This window comes from Helicoverpa armigera, chromosome 10 (assembly GCF_030705265.1).
Source record: "Helicoverpa armigera isolate CAAS_96S chromosome 10, ASM3070526v1, whole genome shotgun sequence".
In the NCBI taxonomy this organism is placed as follows: Eukaryota; Metazoa; Arthropoda; class Insecta; order Lepidoptera; family Noctuidae; genus Helicoverpa; species Helicoverpa armigera.
This window is the reverse complement of record NC_087129.1, coordinates 12,969,132-12,989,753: the sequence shown is the minus strand read 5'-3', so window position 1 is coordinate 12,989,753 and position 20,622 is coordinate 12,969,132. Positions and strand designations below refer to the sequence as shown.

Below are 20,622 nucleotides of genomic sequence, written 5' to 3'. Positions count from 1 at the left end.
AATGTGCCCTTCAGGTTGCCGGACTGCGTGGCAACCTTCAGGACGACATCCACGCCGCCCAACACTTGTTGGCTTAACGCCACCGCCGACATCTCCCCTGAAGCCGCCAAAGCGGCACGTCGCTCGCGGGCGCGTCGGGCCATCTCTGTCACCTCATCGACCGCGACCGCCCTCCGCTGCTCTCTTTTGGCGGCGTTGAGCTCTGCTTTCGTGCTTCCTAGGGAAACACAGCTCACGCCGCCAGGGTCCTCGCTCCTGACCCCAACATCACTCTCTTCGCTGGCCGCCGGAGTAGCGGAGCGCAGAAACCGCCCCCGCGAATCCCTCGGCGGCCGCAAAGAGGCCCCCCCTCCTGTTGGTGCCGGTTTTCGGCCCCGCCGAGCTGTCGGCACTTTTGGGGCCGATAGGTCCTCCTCGCTTGAGGATAGGCCTATCGACCCATCTCGGTCCGAGACTTCATCGCGCGGACGCTTCCTCCAAAATCTGGAGGCAGTTCCGCGCGACTCCCCGTCGGACAGGACCACACTGCACGGTCTGCAGCCCCCCTGGCTCAAGACCGTGCCAAGATTGGTGCTTCCAGTAGCACTATCAGCAGCAGGGGCCTGGTCGCCTACCCCTGCGCGTCCGTCGGTCGCCAATTTCACACTCACAGGCCCGGATACCTGTGAGCGCCGGTTGTCAGCCGGGTCACATGACATAGAATCGGTGCTTCCAGTAGCCACATCCGCTACAGGGGCCTGGTCGCCTACCCCTGCGCGTCCTTCGGTAACCAATTTAACACTCGCAGGCCCGGATACCTGCGAGCGCCGGGCGTCAGCCGGATCGCAAGACAAGACACACTCTATATCTGACATTTCCATTTACGATATGGGTGGTACACCCCATCCCCAAAGCGATGCGGCCACTCTTTGGGAGAATTTAGTCGAGGCCAGCGGATGCCTCCGGTGCAGGATACACCGCGCTGCTCGGTATCTACAACTGGGACACTAACCTAAGACTAAACCTAATATATTTTTTATTTTTTTGTTATTTTGTAATTTTCTCTTTGGTTTTTAACTTACGGCTAACTTAATAACTTCCTGCGGCACCGTGGCTCAGCACCTCGCCACGGATGCCCCAATACCGCAGGTTGAGGAGCAACCTGCGGCCTTCCCTCGGTCACCACGACGAGCACGCCGCGGAGACCCGTAGACCGCGGACTGTACAACGGCCCGCGATCTGCCCACCTCGCTCCTAGTCGTGCACTCTGCTGCTGCAGGTGCAGATAGGAGCCCTCGGGAGCGACTCCTCCGCTCCTGTCGAAATTAGCCACGGACAACAATCTCCTCTATCCCACCCCCCGCGAAGAGATTATTGTCCGTGCCCAGGGTGCACCGGCCCGGTGCTCTTCCCTTAGGACGTGTCCACAGGGACCAGCAGTTGCCGAGCACACAGGGAGGTTTTCTGACAGGCACCCCAACCTAACCTTTTTTTTTTTTTTTCTCGGGGAAATCCTCACTTCCTCCGCCTGGGGAGAGGCGGAGGGGTGTGCCGGACTCTTACCGGCTAAAACCCCCCTGTGTCCTCCTTACACGTGGGCGCGGGGCCGCGGGAATCCAAATTCTTCCGCAGCCCCGCACTGGTGCTGGCCCGCCTTGCGGGCTCGCCTCAGGCACGGGGGTGAGGTGTTAAACTCCCCGTGCAACGCCTCAGAGGCGCGCGCGACACCCGCGCGCGCCTCCGCCTCGGGTCCGTTGAATAGGGGCGGGGACTTCCCCAAGTCCTTCGCCCTGGACCCGTTCATGGGGGAGCGGAAGAGGCGTTGTCTGCCCTCCTCCGGCGCCCGGGCGCCTGCTGCTGCGGGCGGGATCGGCAGTTGAAATCTCCCTCCCGTTCCGCAGCTTCCTTCTGCGACATCACGTCCTCGCAGAAGGACACCACTGCGTCCCACGACTCTGCGCTGCCGACCATCTTCCGTACCACGGCCGGCAGCGACAGATCGCCTCCTACTTCATTTGTGAGGACACGGCGCTGCTCCTCCCAAGCAACACACTGAACGAACGTGTGTTGCGCCGTGTCCTCCCGCCATGGACGCAGTGGTGGCACCGAGCGTCCGGCTCCTGCCTATGCGACACAGGTACTTGCCGAAGCAGCCGTGCCCCGACAGCACCTGCGTCACCCTGAACGACAGGGAGCCGTGCCTTCTCCCGAGCCAGTCGTCGAGCACTGGCCGGATCGCCTCGACGGTGGCGAGGCCGGCGGTAGGGCGCAGAAGCCTCTGCCGCCATTCCGCCACCAAGACCTGACGGAGCTCTGCTCGGCGCTGCGCTATCTGCCGCTGCACCGGCCTCGAGTCCCGTGCCCGCTCTTCCTCGCGCCACCGATACAGCGACGCGAGTACTTTAGCCTCCTGGGGCGGGGATCCGGCCAGGACGCAAGCCGCCTCGTAGGAAATCGTGCGATACCCGCGGACGACTCTGACGGCCATCGCCCTCTGCGGTCTGCGCAGAATGGCTAGAGTGCTGGCCGCCAGGTCCATCGCCCACACAGGGGCCCCATATAGGGCCATGGACCGCACGATTCCCACGTACAACCGCCTACAGGCGGCGCTCGGGCCCCCCATGTTAACCCCAACCTAACCTGACCTAACCTAACCTAACCTAATTTTGTACAACCAAATTTTGAGCAACCTAACTTTGTGCGTCAGTCATTTTTAGTTTTTATAATTTACAACGTCATGTGTAGGTAAAGCAGAGAAAGTTAGGAGTATCGTATGTTTTGATCAGTTGACAGCTGTCAGTTTTCAAGGGAGAATTTCAGTTGTTTGTAATGACTGACTTTTATATGGTGTTCTAATTTTTGCACATTCTTATTCCATTTACTTTGTTTGAAAAAAACATTTTTTATTTTTACGTATTTCTTTTTTATATTTGTGTTAATCGACATATATTAACCAGTATATTAACGCATTTAATTTAGTGCTGATTTTTCAATCGCCAGATAACTTTTATCTCAGGAATATTTTTGACGTTTTGACAGCTTTTGTATGAAAAATATGTCAAACCGCCATATTTATTCCTCAGATAGAAGTTAACTGATGATTGAAAAATCAGCCCTTAATGTGATTATGAACGACACACCCGATATACCCACCTATAATTGATTGCTTCTTTTGACACCACTTACGTTGCAAAATCTTTTAAGAAACGTCAAAAAATCAACAATAGTCAAATAGTAATTTTTTTGAAGTATTATTTGAGAGCTCAGTGTACAACGTCAGTTTAGAAGTGGTTTTCATGCAAACCAATGTCATCCTATATTGTCTTTCTCTCATATAGCAGTCGTAAATAATTAACGCCTCTTTTTAAATGGAATTAGGATATAAATAAAATAATGCAATAATTGTTACTGTAACATCAGGCCCAACTTTTAGGAACTTTCGCCCGTCTCCTGTAAAAAACAAAAAAATCAAACCTTTTTTTTTCTTTTTTTGGGGAGTGGAAATCTTCAAGGACTTCCTGCGCCTGGGGAGACCTGCTTCATATTCCCTGCATCATTAGAGGCATAAGATATTGCAAATGTTTGAGTGGACACCGTGTTATTGTGAAGCACCGCCGTTGACACCGCGTTGCAACACGATGAGTAGGCGAAGTAAAACACGTTTTGTTTTACGCACACTATTATGTATGTTTCTCCCAATATCACCACGCCGCGCCGGGTGGAACCACTTGCCTGCATAGCTTTCCGTTTTGCCGTGTGTACTTCCTTATGTATTCCCCTTATGAACTTCCTTAATATTACTCCTATAATGTAATCCCTTATCCTTTCTTATCTAGAAGATTCCTTATATTCTCCCCTTATGTACTTCCTTATATACTTTATTATATCGCTGTCCCCACCGAATAATATCGTAGTCGATTGTTACGATAGAAGTGCTTTTATGGGGAATTATTGTTCTAGATAAAAAATAAAAAGCCTTTTATTTCTTGCAACAAGGTGTTTACAGTAAGTAATAGTGTAAGAGAAAAAAAAAATATTTTATTTTATTATTATTGTTCTAGAGGTGCGATTACACCCTGTGAATTTTTTTCACGTGATTCGTGCTATTACTTTTTGAGTTAGACATTTTGTAATGAATTTACCCATAGTATTCTACTCTAAATATTTACTCTAGATATTTCAGTAAACCGTTATTACAAACTTATTCAAGTAGAAAAAATAAAACTGATTTCGGTAAAGTATGTTACCATATTATTCGCGTTTACTGTTACCACAATAGATTGTTTTGAGCAGTGAATACTATGGCAATAATAAGTTACCATTATAATGAACATCTTTACTTTACAGTCAAGACAATCGCAATGGACTATTGCCGTGTGTAGGTCATTGTCAACAATTTACATGAATAAAATCGTATTGTGCATTATGGTTCAAAATTTTGTTACATTTCGGGTAATATACATTTTTAGCTAAAACTTAATGAGAATAAATCCAATATTTATTTATATGACAAATAAATATTTAAGAAAAAAAAGCCAATTTTTGATATACCAACGATGATGCTATGTAAATCTGTTAAGAAGTTATAAGCAAAAAACGGTTTTTTATTTTTCCTGTAAAATTTTAAGTTTTTGGTTACGATATTATTCGTTGGGGACAGCGATATGCTCCCCCTATGTGTTTCCTTTTGTACTATCCTTATCTTCTTCCTTATACAGGGTTATAGGTAACACACTAACAATCTCTCAGGACTGTATAACTAACATCATAAACTACAACTTTTGTTCTATGACTTTTTATAAAACATAATACATTAGCCAAAAACAAACCTACAAGATTTCATTGTTCTATCAACACATTTCAACTCTATTTTGCTATAGTGATAAAATTTGCACGCCCCCACCATTTCTTCACCAACTAATGGCCCGATCGAGACCAGTCGAGCGATTAGTCGACCTTAGAGTGTGTGGACGAGTCGAGATTATCACACATTACAATGAATTCGTTTGGTGTAGAGGGTTTGCACTTTTAGAATGAATGCAAGATCTTTACCTACCCACGCCTCCCGCGCACTATTCTCGTACCTAGTCATACTTTTGAATTGGTAACAAGTCAAATAAAAAAAAGGTTCGTCTTCTTCACGTACTGTGTGCCTCGGTGGACGACCACTATCCCTGATGACATGCCGGAATTGCCCGTAATCTCGTAACCGCTGTGTGGCGGCTAGCATTGTTACTCAGCGAGGTGTTGGGATGTTTGGGACAGGCTTCCGAAACATTGTCATCACACCTAACAAGCATTCGCACCATTTCCGTGTACTCGACATTTGAATATCGATACGCCATACTGTAAAGATAATTACGTTCCCACAACCGAATTTCGCTACATGGACAGTAATGGACACGTATGACGCGACGCGGGCGCATAAAAACGACTGACGGCCGCTCGTAAATAGGTCAAGTTCATACGCTCCCCCGCCGTCGCCCGAGCCCCGCTCCCCTCCGCTGTCTTTTGTACTACTGTTTTTGCTTTCTTTTGCTTCCCATAGACTTCGTAAATTTTAGAACGTACACTTGAAATATTTTAATTTTTGTGTGAAAATTTTGATGAACTAAAATCTGAGAATTATTAAAAGTCGCAGAACAAAAGTTTTAGTTTATGATATTAGTGATATGGTCCTGAGAGGTTGTTAGTGTGTTACCTATAACCCTGTATACTCCCCTAATGTTCTTCCTTGCCTATGTTTTTCTGAGATACTTCACTTTGTTATAGGACGTGGGGTAATTTTGATCCATCTTCTTTCCATTCGTGTGTGGCGGCTGAACCATATTGTTCGCGAGCGCTGCGTTCCGTTCTGACTAACCAAATGCACGGAGAAAATTTTGAAACGGATGCCGTTCGGAAAAAGTAAGAAAGTGTGCGCAACTTGTCCGAAAAAAGAGCATTTCGGTTTCCGAATCTAAATTCCTGATCAGGAAACCTAATCCGGAAGCCGAATGTGTGCATCCGCCCTTACCTGGGTGACCTACAACGTGAGTATTATTTAATGAAAATGTCAAAGTTGTTTTAGTTAGTCTTTATTGGTCGTGTCAAAATTTACACAACGATTCAATAATTTACTTTTATTTTATAAACCTTTCTTTATAAAAAAAGATACAGATAATCCGTCGACAGCCGCGCGAGCGCCAGCAGGCCGCGCGGAACATCCGCGCGGCCGCCGCAGTCGCGCGGCCGCGGCCGGCGGCGAGCACCCGCCACTCTCTTTGTACATATAAAAATAGATCACTTACTTTAAACTAATCTAGGAGGAGAACGCATCGGCTACTCGACTTTTTAAATGCACAGTTTAAAGTATGATATGAAACTACAATTGGAGCACCATTTGATGAACGCGTCCGCGCGTGTCGCATTCCAATATCCTATCTACAGCACTCGCCGGGACGCGCCTCTCCGATATCAGCTCGTCATAAATATATTTTCATAATTTGCTTGTTCCCGGCGTAGCTCGTCACATCATCGAGGAAAAGGAGAATAACAAAAAGTAACGATATCACTTTCATACAGATATTTACAACATGATCTATCTAATACTTAATTAACATTATTTTATTCTATGTACATAGTACAAGTCTTTTAATACCTCTGCGTAACCTCTGCTCGTACCACTGAGAACAATGAGTGTTTCACAATACGTTACAGATACACTTTGAATGCTTATTATGATACAAATTATGTACGAACGTATTAGTCTCGAGTGTTTTAACTATTCATCCAAACGTCTCTTTAGTTACTTCTTGGACCGACCATCAAATTATAAACTCAATATTATTCGAATTTGAACACATAATACTTCATGTAGCGCATATACAACACATCATACTATGAACACAGACATACCGGTCGAGGGCTATTAATTTGTTGCTCGATCCATAGGAGTCGACATATTCCGAAGGAACATGAGAATCCAACATGCCAGTATTAATACTACCAAACACAATGTCGGTTAGTTTACGGTGACGCAAAGGTTTTAACAATAAATTCGTTCTAAGTCCAAATATAACGGAGGGCTCGCAGTCCGGTGTTAGAGGCCGCGCGTGCGGGTGTGCGGGCGGGGGTGCGGGCTGGGGCGCAGGCGGGGCGGCGCGGCGGCCGCGCGCCGGCGTCACACGTCGGTGTGGCGCGGCACGGCGCGCGCCGGCTCGCTCTCCGCGTCCGACTCCTCGATCTCGCACAGGTTGGCCGACAGCTCGCTGCCGGAGCCGTCGTCCTCGTCGCCCAGCAGCGAGTTCCGCTCCTCTGTGAACGACAAACGGCGTCAGGGCGAGTCGGCGGTCGGCGGGCACGCGGCGGCGCGACTCTCACCCAGCATGGTGATGAGGCTGGCGGCGTCGGGCTCGCGCAGCGTGCGGGCGCGCAGCGGCTCGTCGTCGCTGAGGCGCGCGTCGGGCAGCAGGCGCGCGTCGGGCGCGGGCGGCTCGCTGTCGGCGGAGGCGGGGCGGCGGGCACGGGCGGCGCGGCGGCGCGGCGCGGGCGAGGCGGCGGGCGAGGCGGGCGAGGCGGGCGAGGAGGAGTCGGGGCGCTCGGAGCCCGCCACCTCGCTGATGCCGGGCAGCGCGCCGCCGCCGCCGCACCAGTCGGAGCAGTCCCAGTGGTAGCCGCCCACCAGGTGCGGCTCCACCGGCCCCATGGGGCCCATCGCTCGTCGAGCGCAGCCCGGCGATCGTGCCCTGATACGACTCTTACATCCTTTCAAATCTGAAAAATAGTATAAAGTATTTAGGTTTATGTGAAAATATTTATTATTAATTTATTTTTGAAAATAAATTTACCATTATATATTTTGTTATCGACAAAAGTATGCAGATGCATCTGCTCGGACCAGGGCTTGCGGTCGACGACGTCGATGTTGAGGTTGCGGCGGTAGTCGGGCGGGATGCCCTCGAGCTCGTCGCCGGCCGAGCCGTAGCTGCGCAGCGTGTCGACGTTGTTGAGCGGCGGCGGGTCGGCGCAGGAGGCGGGCCGCTCGCGCCGCACGGCCTCCAGGTTGGAGAGCTTGGAGGCGCGCGGCGCCAGCTTGTCCACGCAGCTGTTGAGCGGCTCGTCGCGCGGCTTGCGGCGGGCGCGGCGCCGCAGCGCCAGCGGTAGCGCGGCCGCCAGCAGCAGCAGCAGCAGCGCCGCCGCCGCCGCGCCCAGCGGCCAGCGCGCCTCGCGCCAGCGCGCGGCCCGCAGCGCCGCCGCCGGGCCCGCGCCCGCGCCGCCCGCCACCACCGCGTCCGAGTACAGCGGGTTGCCGCAGTTCATACCTGCACGAGACCCACCCCATTACTCTCGCGCCTCATTTCGCTTAAATATCAGTCAATTCTGATGATGTCTTTATAGCAGGTACTCATACGCACACGACGTAAATACTTTTCAAATTATCGCACCTACTATGCAAGTTAACCCGCATGGGATACAAAAGCCTATAAAACATGACATAATGGAGTAGCCGAAACCTCAAATTGTGCAAAAGTAAATATTTAAGTAAGGTAACGACCCCCGTCATTACCAGTCTTGTCCGGCGGGCAGAGACAGCGGAAGGAGCCGGGCTCGTTGACGCACGTGGCGCCGTTCAGGCAGGGCTCGCCCGCGCACTCGTCCACGTCGTACTGGCAGCGCGGGCCGTAGTAGCCGCGGCAGCGACACGACGGGCCCCACTCGCCCTCCTCGCACGCGCCGCCGTGCGCACACACCCCCTCCCCGCACCAGCGCCCGCGCTCGCAGCGCTCGCCCGCCAGCCCCGCCGCGCACGCGCAGCGCCAGCCGCGCGCGTCCGCCGCGCACGAGCCGCCGTGCAGGCACGGCTGCGACGCGCACGGGTCGCCGTCCAGCTCGCAGCGCCGCCCCGAGAAGCGCGCGTGGCACGTGCACGCGTAGCCCTCGTCGCCGCCCGCCTCGCCCTCCAGCAGCTCGGCCACGTCGCGGCACGAGCCGCCGTTGAGGCAGGGGTAGGAGGCGCAGGGCGTGGGCGGCGGCAGCGCCTCGCACGCGCTGCCCACGCGCACGCGCACGCGCCGCAGCAGCTGCGCGCGCCCGTCGCTCGACGTGCCGCCCTCCTCCAGCGGCAGCGCCGCGCCGCCCAGCTTCAGCTCCGATATGCAGCCGTGGAAGCCGTACGTCACCTGCCAACGAGAACCAGCGTCACGACCCACTCGCGCCCCGCGTCCGCCGCAGTCGGAGTCGGTGCTGACCTGCTCGGCGGCGAAGGCGTGAGCGTGCCGCTGTAGTGCCGCGCCCACCACGAGGCGGTCGGCGCGCACGTCCAGCACGGCGGCCGGCGGCGGCGTCTGCGCCTGCGCGCTGCGCCGGTCCACGGTGAGGCGCATGCTGGCGCCGCGCCGCTCCAGCCGCGCCTCGTGCCACAGCCCGTCGGCCACGGGCACGGCGGCGCGCACCTGCGCCGGGCCCGAGCCCAGCTCCATGCGGAACTGCAGGTAGCCCTCGGCCACCTCGAGCGCGGCGTAGTCGACGCGGCCCTGCGCCTGCAGCAGCGTGCCGCGCTCGCGCCGCGTGCGGAAGCGCAGCGACAGCGCCAGCTCGTCGTCCAGCAGGCGCGCGCCCTGCACGGCGCCGCGCTCCAGGCGCAGCAGCAGGTAGCCGTCGCCCGCCAGCTGCGCCACGGGCGGCGCGCGGCAGTCGGCGCAGGCGGGCGCGGCGCAGCGCGGGCCGCCGTAGCCGGGCGCGCAGGCGCAGTGCGCGCGCAGGCGGTGCGGCGGCGCCAGAGCGAACACCTCGCAGGCGGCGGCGCGCGGCGCGGCCAGCAGCGCCACGCGCTCGGCGCAGGCGCCGTGCTCGCAGGCGGCGCAGGGCGCGCGGCGCAGCTCCTCCACCACGAGGCGGGCGCGCTCCTCCAGGCGCTCGAGGTGCGCGTGCAGGCGGCGGCGCAGCGCGTCGGCCGGCAGGAAGGCGGCGCCGGCGCGCACGGCCACGGCCACGTCCAGGTCCTGCGCCACCTGGCGCCGCGGCCGGCCCGGCCCGAGCTCGTCCGACTCGGTCGACTCGCCGGCCGGCTGCACGCTCACTATGACCACGTCGCCGGGCTCGCAGTCTGTGGCTTCGCCGATTGCTCGAATGAAGCCCTTGCGATGGCTCAGGATGAAATCGCGATCGGTGACCTCTCGAAACCTTACGACGATCGTTTGCGCTAGCATCTCGTCAGAGATGAGTATAACTGAGACCTTGATTATTGCAAAGCCAAGGAACTTGCCGTCGTCGACGGTGACGTTCAACCGGTATTCGCCCACATCCAGGCGCGGAGCAGCTTTCAGTGTGCCGTCGGCCGGATCGATCTCAAACAGGTCTGTGGGAGGATAAGGCGCGCCGTCGATTGGTACGATCGAGTATGAAAGCGTGTCGTAGGCGTCGCGATCGGAAGCGAACACTCGGCCGATGATGCCTCCTGGGAATTCGTCTAAATAAGAGTTAACGACCACTTCTAATGGCGTCACGACCGGTGGGTACTGGGATTCTTCTATCACTCTTATATAGACCCACGCGTCTGAGTATAACGGCGGCGTGCCATTGTCGAATACGCGTATTTGCAACACGTATCGGTCCTTGATGCGATGATTGAACCGAGTCGCCGATCGCAGGTAACCGTCCTGTTCCAAGCGAAAAGCGCCCATTTCGTTGCCAGATTGGAAGTCAAACGTGTAAGGCGCCCCATTCGGCGGAGCGTCGGCGTCTTCTACGACAAACTTCAAGATAGTATGTCCGAGCGGGCGATCCTCTTGCACGACCGCGGTGTAGTTGGACTGCGCGAACAGCGGCGGGTTGTCGTTGGCGTCCAGCACTTCGATGTTGACGCTGACGCTGGCCTCGAGCGCGGGCAGGCCGTGGTCGCGCGCGCGGACCGTCAGCACGTGCGCCGGCGCCGCCTCGCGGTCCAGCGGCGCCGCCACCGACAGGTAGCCCGTGTCGGCGTCCAGCGCGAAGCGGCCGTCGCGGTCGCCGCGCGCCACCGAGTACGTGACGCGGCCGTTGGCGCCCGAGTCGGCGTCGTCGGCCACCAGCTGCAGCACGCGCGTGCCGGGCGCCGCGTCCTCGCGCACGCGCGCCGAGTAGGCGGCCTGCGCGAACTGCGGCGCGTTGTCGTTGCCGTCGCCCACGGTGATGTTGAGCGTGGCCAGGTCGCTGAGCGGCGGCGTGCCCCCGTCCACGGCCTGCACGGTCAGCAGGTACTGCTGGCGGCGCTCGTAGTCCAGCGGCCGCGCCACGCTCACGACGCCCGAGGCGCGGTCCACGGCGAAGTCGTCGCGGTCGTCGCCGCCCACCAGCGAGTAGTACACGTCGGCGTTGACGCCGGCGTCGCGCGAGGTGGCGCGCACGCGCAGCACCTGCGTGCCGGGCGCGTCCAGCTCGGGCACGGCGGCGCGGTACTGGTGGAACTCGAACTCGGGCGGGTTGTCGTTGACGTCGGCGACGGTGAGGCGCAGCGTGGCGGTGGCGGAGCGCGGCGGGGTGCCGGCGTCGGTGGCGCGGAGCAGCAGGCGGTGCTCGGCCTGCGTCTCGCGGTCCAGCGGCGCGCGCAGGGTGACGATGCCGCTGTCGGCCGCCAGCTCGAAGGCGCCGCTCGGCTCCTCCACGAACGAGTACCGCACGAGCCGGTTCTCGCCGAGGTCGGGGTCTGTCGCGTGTACCTGCCGGAGCGAGTATCGACATGAGCAAACCTATCCCAGACTCTATAAACACGACATAGCTTCTAACACCGACTTGGCCAAGAGCACGTCGGGCCACGCTCACTGCAGGATTCCGCACTTTCCAGAGAATGGCCCATATTTATCCCGCCCATATTATTAACTATATACTAGCTTCTGCCAGCGACTTCGTCCGCATTAGATTCGGACTTTGTAGAAAGAGAGGAAGAAATAATAAACACCAGCCCATCAAATTATCTAAATCCATGCATACCTACGACTAATTCACCTAGAAATAAATAAAATGTAAACTATTAATAATTGATAATTTGAGCGAATATTTGAACAATACCAAAATAACTAATACTTACATATTTTATAAAATAACGACAAAAAATATAAAAATAATATTTAAAGACTTAAAGTCATCAAATCAATATTGTCAATAAGGTCGAACACTCTGAACGTCTATTCGCATCAACAGCCGAATGTATTTGAAAGAAGATACGTTAAAGATTATAAATATGTAAAGAAAGTAAAAAAAATTGCAAATACGGTTGAACAACAAACTGAGTTCAGAAATTATTTTGCAGAATTTTTCTAAAACTGTTAAATCAATCGAGTTCAAAATAATTTTCCTAGAAAGTTTATATAAAGCTCTGCAAGTTATATTTTTAAAACTTATGGTTCGAAATTTAGAGGGGGGTGGGGGGCGGACATTTGGAACATAAAGTAAACGGTTATTTCCGAAAATATTAATATCATCAAAAACTTAGTAAACCATTCTAGTCTATTCAGTCTATTCATTTTTATATACCTATACTCAACGACAGGGTTGGATTGAAAAAAAATCACGCCCTTACACGTAAAGGGCGTGATTTTTTTGAACCTACCCTTGCCCTAATAAAACATTTTTTTTTTCACTTTTTATCTGACTCCAAAATTAATGACCATAAAGTAGAGAGATGTTTTATTTAATCAATAAAATAATTAAGAAGTGAACGCTATCGAGTTCATAAGGAATGGTGATGTGAAGTTCGGTAAGTTAGCGATTCGCTAGTCGCGGTACCTTGGCGACGAGCGTGCCGAGGTCGGCGTCCTCGGGCAGCGTGACGCTGTAGAGCGGCGCGGAGAAGGCGGGCGCGTTGTCGTTGACGTCGCTGAGCGCCACGCGCAGCTCGGAGCTGCACTCCCAGTCGGCGCGCTCGCGGTCCTGCGCGTGCGCTCGCAGGCGGTACTCGGCGCGACGCTCGCGGTCCAGCGGCGCCGCCACGCGCACCTCGCCCGAGTCGCGCGCGATGCTGAAGTGGTGCGCGGCGTCGCCCGACAGGTAGTAGCGCAGGCCGGCGGCGCCCGGCGCGTCGGCGTCGCCCGTCTCCAGGCGCATCACCAGCGTGCCGTTGGCCGCGTCCTCCGGCAGCCGCGCCCAGTAGCGGTGCCGCACGCAGTACGGCGGGTTGTCTGCGCAGTCCACACTCCACTCGCTTACGTTTTATCTCAATAAAATGATATAAATAATTAATTAAATCGCACATTTTTATTCTAGTACTTTGTGCGAATTAGTAAGTAGTAAGTTGGTTATACCATATGTATTACTTGGACTAACTTGGACCAGCTATTATGAATAAAATATGTAGGGAAGTGGAATATATAAGTGGTGGAATATATACAAAAAATATTATACGAAATAGAAAGATTTTGAGAAAGATTATGAGAAAGATTCTGATGTAGCTCGCGAATTTAACACATTCTTCTCTAATATTCCAATCAAGACCACTAGCGGCTTAGACTCCTCTGCCACCAACGCCGAAAAACTTTTACGTAGTAGTGTTAGTCAATGTGAAGCCACATTTACCTTTAGTTATATTTCACCTTATGACATAGTAAGAACCTTCAAGTCATTAAATTCAAAAAAGACAGGTGATTTATGGGGTATCTCTGTTAAAGTCTTAAACTGTATTATTGACGATATTGCGCCCTATTTAGCTCGTATATTTAATGAGTGCATTGACTCAGGTACCTTTCCTGAACTTATGAAATACAGTAAAGTTATTCCTCTCTTTAAATCCGGGAGCAAGAACGATCTAGGTAACTTTAGACCCATCTCAATTCTACCCGCGTTGAGCAAAATTTTTGAAAAGCTAATTTTAAATCAACTCCTCCGGCATTTTAATTCATACAATATTTTACATGCGGAACAATACGGTTTTATAAAGGGTCGCTCCACAACGGATGCCGGAGTTGCTCTACTGAAACATATATTCAGTGCGTGGGAGAAGTCACAGAATGCTATCGGGGTGTTCTGTGATCTTTCCAAGGCGTTCGACTGCGTCCAACATGAAACGCTTACCCAGAAGCTAAAGTACTATGGTATTAGAGACAGCGCACTTAGTGTTATTAGCTCATATTTAAGCGGTAGAATGCAATGTGTTGACGTTAACGGTGTCAAATCTTCCAATCTACCCGTTCGTTTGGGCGTACCGCAAGGGTCGATTTTAGGTCCATTTTTGTTTCTTGTATATACACCGCGACTTTTTAGTCGTCTTACAAAGGTGGTCCACTGAATGTATCCGACATAAAATACCACTAGACATGATTATTAATTTTATAGCATTAATTAAGATAATAGGTGCAAAGAAAAATAAATAATACATTAGAAATAAGAAACATCCTGTTAATAATGTTTACGTATCAAACGGTAGAAAGTAGGTACCTTCCCAGCGCTCGAGTCGAGTGATCGTTCCATCTCCATTTTTTACGAGACAAAATATCGTAAGCCAATCTAGCACAGTCCACGTGGACTGTCATCCAATGAGATTCATTCCACGAGCGGCACGACGGCACCGCCAAAGACGACGACGGCACTTTTCAAAGAGTCCATGTGGACTTTGATAAATGCCGCCTTTTACTTAAAAATAGGTTTTAAAGGTCATTCTGTGGCTCAGTTGCCGTCCGAACACCGCAAGTGGAAGTGTGCGCGCACTACCGGTAATCAAGTGTTGTTCGCGATCGCTACGAGTGAATAGGGTATACGTCTTGCATGATGAGTGATAGGAACCGTCGCTACTCGAATATCGAGTACCTACAAATGGTACGCGTGTACGCAATAGCTGGTGACAATTTAAGGGAAGCAAGAAGATTGTACGCTGCGCCTAACAATCTAATAATGTTACGGAACCGAGGAGTGATCAACCTGCACGAAATAAAAATAATAATATTGTGTTGCGCGCGGCGCGTGTGACTGTTGTGCGCCCTGAGCCGCGTGGGGCTACCGGTAACCCAGCGAGCGGTAGGCATTTATCGCGCGCAAGTACAGAGATTGACAGAGGCCTGATAATAGGTACGTCATTGTCAACTTACATCACTTTGTTTTGGTTTTATTACGAAAAATGTTTCTGACGGTCCTAAGCCCGTAAAAGTATGAAGAAAGAATTGGAATTAAGTGTTACAAGTTAAGTAAGAGTGCAAGTTTACAAACTGCTACATAATGAGAACATTAAGGGTCAATTCCCACTGAAAGAGCAGCGGCCGGCAGCAGCCGTAATTGCAAGGGATTGAGCGCGAGAGCGGCGCGCTCTTACATTTTCCGTGCTCTTACGGCCGCTGCCGACCGCTGCTCTTTCAGTGGGAATTGACCCTAAGATTGCAATAGTAAGAAACTTATTTTGCGCTAGGGTGAATGAACTTTGATAAAGACGCCGCGCCGCGCCGCGCCGCGCCGCTCCATTGATACAAGACTCGGGCCGCGCTCACTACAGGGTGTTTTTATAATCTATGTCATGCGTCATAATAATGAATTTATTTTTATTTTTGAATTATTCAAATGTCATAAATATATATATTTTTTTAATGAACGTGTTCTAGTCATTGGATACATGAAGTGGGCTGCCGTTGTAAGACGACTAAAATGTCACGGTGTATTAATAACTTGCCATATTATTTAAAATCATTGTGTGATGTGGTATTGTTTGCTGATGACACGTCTCTAATTTTTAAAGTTGATAGGAATAGAGTAGATTTTGATGACGTGAATTCTTGTCTTTCACTAGTAACGCAATGGTTTACGGCCAATAATTTAGTTTTGAATACGAAGAAAACAAAATGTATTAAATTTGCTTTGCCCAATGTAAAAAATCTCGGTCCCGGTGTAATTTTGAACAATGAGGAACTTGAAACGGTACATGCTACGACTTTTCTAGGGATAACAGTAGACTCCAAAATTCAATGGGGTGAGCATATAACTGGCATCACGGGTAAATTAAGCTCTGCTGCGTACGCTGTCAGGAAAGTAAGAGCTCTCACCGATGTAGCCACGGCGCGTTTAGTGTACTTTAGCTATTTTCACTGCATCATGTCCTACGGAATTCTTATGTGGGGCAATGCTGCCGATATCGAGAATGTTTTCGTACTACAGAAGCGCGCTGTCCGTGCTATATACAAACTTGGTGCTAGAGTCTCCCTTAGGGAAAGGTTTAAGGATATTGGTATTCTGACTGTGGCGTCTCAATACATTTATGCCAATATAATATACGTAAGGCAAAACCTAGATTCATATAGTAAAAACAGCGACGTACATCATTTTAATACTAGAAATAAACATAAGTTGACCGCACCTAATTATCGTCTACATAAGGTTCACGGTTCATTTGTGGGGCTTTGTGTACGCATTTATAACAGAATTCCGGTTCATCTGTTGGAATTAACGGACAGTTCTTTTAAAAACAAAATCAAAGAAATTCTTCTAAAAATCAAAATTGAATTGTATAATTGTAAAATAAATTAATAATAATTAAATTGTAATAGACAGCTGTGTTGCTGGGAAGTTTGTTCTTCACCGCTTCTTCTTTCCAGCCATAACACTAGGAAGTGGTGAAAGGGGGCCTTTTGGGGGTGCTGTCATTCATGTAAAATTTTGACGTTAAAAAGTGCTAATCGTATTAGCCTATTTTAATAAATGATTTTGACTTTGACTTTGACTTTGACTTTAGAAACTTTAATTAAGAAACAATCAGTCTTAGTTCTCTTATATTCTAATCAAAAATAACTCAAAAATTTAGATCTTATGATTACCCCACGACCCCATTTTATACCACTTTCCCCTATACAACTAAAGTGAATAATTTATCACATTGTCTAGTCAATTTGGGTATTGTATATGTCACCGGAAAATAACAAGACTCGTAAGTTGATCAATTTTCTAGGTAGGACAAGTAAAATCATCCACGAATGGGCCAATCGTTACCCAGTGTAATTTGACGGTAGGTACACTATTATTCGTCACTTATTATACTTTTCTCTGATTGGTCGACAGCATTCATTACAAGCATTTGGCAAGTGAAAGCACGTGAGTCTTTTGACCAATCAACGTAGGTACACCTCGCCTTTGTCGGATCATTTAACGGCAAGATGCCGTAAATTAATCAACTTACATATTTATCACTTACAAATTAATCAGCAACATAAGTTAAATAGTACATATCAAATGCCGTTTAATGATCGAGGAAAACCTGTGAGGTACAATAGAGAAGACGGATGTAGGAATTGTGAGCACAAACAGGAAGTGCTATGACGAATAAGGAGGCGAAAATGTATTTAATGCAATGATGTCTCATGTATAAAATTGTTCTGACCGTTTTAAGACAAATAGACATTTTTTTATTCTCATGCAAAAATGCAAAAGAACGATTAATAAATGCTTTATTTTGTCGATAGATAGGTAAGGAGCGATGCGATGTAGCAGCGGGCGCGAGCCACTCACCGTTGACGTCGAGCACGTCGATGTGCAGGTCGGTCTGCGCGGTGAACTTGCCGTCGCTGGCGGCCAGCACGAGGTCGTAGGCGGGCGTCAGCTCGCGGTCGAGCGGGCGCGCCACCAGCAGCTCGCCCGACGCGCGCAGCTGGAAGCGCGCGCGCGGGTCGCCGGCCGCCACGAAGAAGCTGAGCGGCGCCGCCTGCGCGTCCGCGTCGCGCACCTCCAGCCGCGCCACCACCGTGCCCGGCGCCGCGTCCTCGCGCACGGCGGCCGGCGCGGGCGCGCGCAGCTCGGGCGGGCAGTCGTTGTAGTCCAGCAGGCGCAGCACCAGCGTGCCGCGCGCCACGCGCCGCGGGCTGCCCGCGTCGCTGGCCAGCAGCGCCACGCGGTGCTCGGCGCGCGCCTCGCGGTCCAGCGGCGCCAGCGTGCTCACCCAGCCCGTGTACGGGTCCACGGCGAACAGCGCGCTGGCCGCCTCCGCGCCCTCGCCGTCCGGCGCCAGCGAGTAGCGCACCTCGCCGTTGCTGCCGGCGTCCGGGTCGTCCGCCATCACTGCAAGTGCGGAGGGTGAGCGCGGGTGCGGCACACCCCGCACCCCCGGGGGGGGGGGAGGGGGATGCAGGCGGCGGTACTCACGCTGCACGAGGCTGGAGTGCGGCGGCGTGTTCTCGGCCACGTGCACGACGTAGGGCTGCGAGTGGAAGGAGGGCGCGTGCTCGTTGACGTCGAGCACGTGCAGGCACGTGGTCACCATGGTCGCCGGCGCCGGGCTACCCTCTCCTTCTGCTATAATGCCTATAAAGACCACACTCTTCGATTAAACGTCTTCGTACATAATTTTTCACCAGTTAGTTAAACAAAACTGTGTTCTTGTTTTCAGGTAAGTACGTCAGTGCCACGGCCGAAGAAAAGGTGAGCGATGGGTAAGGTTTCACCTGCAACCCGGGGAAACATCATCCCGCACCCGGATAAAACGTAGCCCATGTTCAGCACAAGTAGGTACTGTAGCTTCCTGACTTCCAAAAAAATTTAAAAACGGTTCAATAATTCCGGACCCAATTCGATTCAAACAAACAAAGTTATAGTACAGATAAAATAAACCTTCAAAACCACGACTGTGGCCACAAAACATATTTCCCGTTTATTATATTAGTATAGAAGTATATCTATAATAATACGTGAAAGGCCGATTTCGGCCACGGCGGCTGTTCTCATATAAAGAGATCAGCCAACTGCGCAGGACATATTATGCACAAGCATTTGCGCAGACACAAGTGCACTCATTATTCTTCACTCTCATAGCACGATGATCCGACACGACTGGAGAGGTCGGCGCAGTGATATTAACGTGCTTACCGATGCACGGGTATACGGGTTTACCTGATGATCGAGATATACATATGAGATACACAAAAAAATTACCAATGATATGTTCAGATGCAGACTCCCGGTCTAGCTGTCCAGCGAGCACGAGTCGGCCGGCGTCGTCGATGGCGAACAGGTCGCGCGGCCACAGCGCGGGCGCCAGCCGCCAGCGCGGCGCCGCGCCGCCCGCCTCCGCGCGCAGCTCGGCGATGAGCGTGCCGGGCGCCGCGTCCTCGCGCAGGAACAGGTCGGCGGGCGGCGGCGCCACGCGCGGCGCCTCGTCGCCGGCGCCCAGCACGAACACGGTGACGGGCGCCTCGGCCGCCAGACCGCCCGCGTCACGCGCGCGCACCCACACCTGCAGGCTGCGCGACGCGAACGGCGCCGCGTCGCGCGCGAAGGAAAGCGCGCCCGAGTGCGGGTCCACGGCGAACAGGCCGGCCGCGGCGCCGCGCTCGCCCTCGTACACGGAGTAGCGCAGGCGCGCGTTGTCGCCCGCGTCGGCGTCGGCGGCCGCCAGCGTGAGGAAGGGCAGGCCGGGCGCGCGGTCGGCGCGGGCGGCGGCGCGGTACTCGCGCAGCGGGAAGGCGGGCGCGTTGTCGTTGAGGTCGGCCACGCGCACGCGCACCACGGTGTGGCGCAGCAGGCCGCCGCCGTCGCTGGCGGTGACGGGCACCTCCCACTCGGCGCGTTGCTCGCGGTCCAGCGGCACGCGGCTCGTGAGCGCGCCGCTGCTGGCGTCGATGGCGAACGTCTCGCGCAGCCGCGCCGACGGGATGGAGTACGTCACCGTGCCGTACTCGCCCGCGTCGTCGTCGTACGCCTTCACCTGCAATAAATGCTCGACCGTGACATACTTGTAGCAGTTGTAGCACATTTTTTTTTAAATTAATATTTACATTGGGGAGAAAGGGTAACACTAATGGTATGTCTGATCCTTTCTCCTGACTTTTCTCCCAGTATGGACAGTCGTTACCACGGGACTCTTGTGAAATGGCAAGAAAACGGTTAAGTAATTGACAATATTTTTTATTAAGTATCGGAATTGAAAGATAAACATTAAAAGATCTCTTTTATAGATAATTCCCCACTTATATCCAAAAGTTGCGAAAGCAATATGTAAAGAGATGAGTACCGTGGTGAGCAGCAGCGGCGGCGGCTGGTTCTCGAGCGCGCGCGCCTCGTGCACGACGTGCGGGAAGCGCGGCGCGGCGCGGTTGGCGGGCGCCAGCGACAGCTTGACGCGCGCGAAGGCCGCGTGCGCGCCGTCCGACACCGACACGTTGAGCGAGCGCAGCCCCGCCGCCGCCGCCGCCGCCCAGGCGCGCGGGCTGGCCAGCCACAGCACGCCCGTGCGCGCCTGCACGCCGAACGCGCGCTGCGCCGCGCCCTCCAGCGCGAAGTGCAGGCGCTCCGCGTCGCGCGCGTCGGGGTCCCACGCCGCCGCGCGCGCCAGCAGCGTGCCGCGCGCCGCCTCGCCCGACACCAGCGCCGGCACCACGCCGCGCTCCATGCGCGGCGGGCTGTCGTTCACGTCCTCCACTGCAACACAACGCGCGTCACGCGGCGTCCGGCGGCGCAGGCCAGCGCGCGGCGCCGCACTCACCCGTCACGAACAGGTGCGCCGTGGTCAGCAGCGCCGGCCGCCCGCCGTCCGTGGCCGTCACCAGCAGGTGATACTGCGCGCGAGTCTCTCGGTCGAGCGGAGCGGCCACCCGCACCGCGCCCGTGTCGGGGTCGATGGCGAAGGCGCCCTCGGCGGCCGAACCCATTTCGGAAAGCGAATACGAAACTCGGCCGTTGTCACCTAAAAAAAACAAAAAAATCGGTTCGATATGACAGGAGGTAAAA

The 20,622-nt window shown here is 53.1% G+C and overlaps 1 protein-coding gene across 1 annotated transcript in view; it reads right to left on the bottom strand.

The window, feature by feature from the left end:
- Positions 1-6,040: 6,040 nt before the first annotated feature.
- The window catches only part of Kug (kugelei), a 64,656-nt gene continuing 50,074 nt past the window's right edge, over positions 6,041-20,622 (bottom strand). The window contains 11 exon segments of the mRNA XM_049840802.2: positions 6,041-7,275; positions 7,342-7,734; positions 7,809-8,282; positions 8,528-9,140; positions 9,210-11,657; positions 12,724-13,115; positions 17,413-17,958; positions 18,043-18,201; positions 18,829-19,600; positions 19,907-20,313; positions 20,378-20,578. Of these exon segments, the coding sequence (XP_049696759.2) occupies positions 7,142-7,275; positions 7,342-7,734; positions 7,809-8,282; positions 8,528-9,140; positions 9,210-11,657; positions 12,724-13,115; positions 17,413-17,958; positions 18,043-18,201; positions 18,829-19,600; positions 19,907-20,313; positions 20,378-20,578 (6,539 nt within the window). The 3' untranslated portion in view covers positions 6,041-7,141.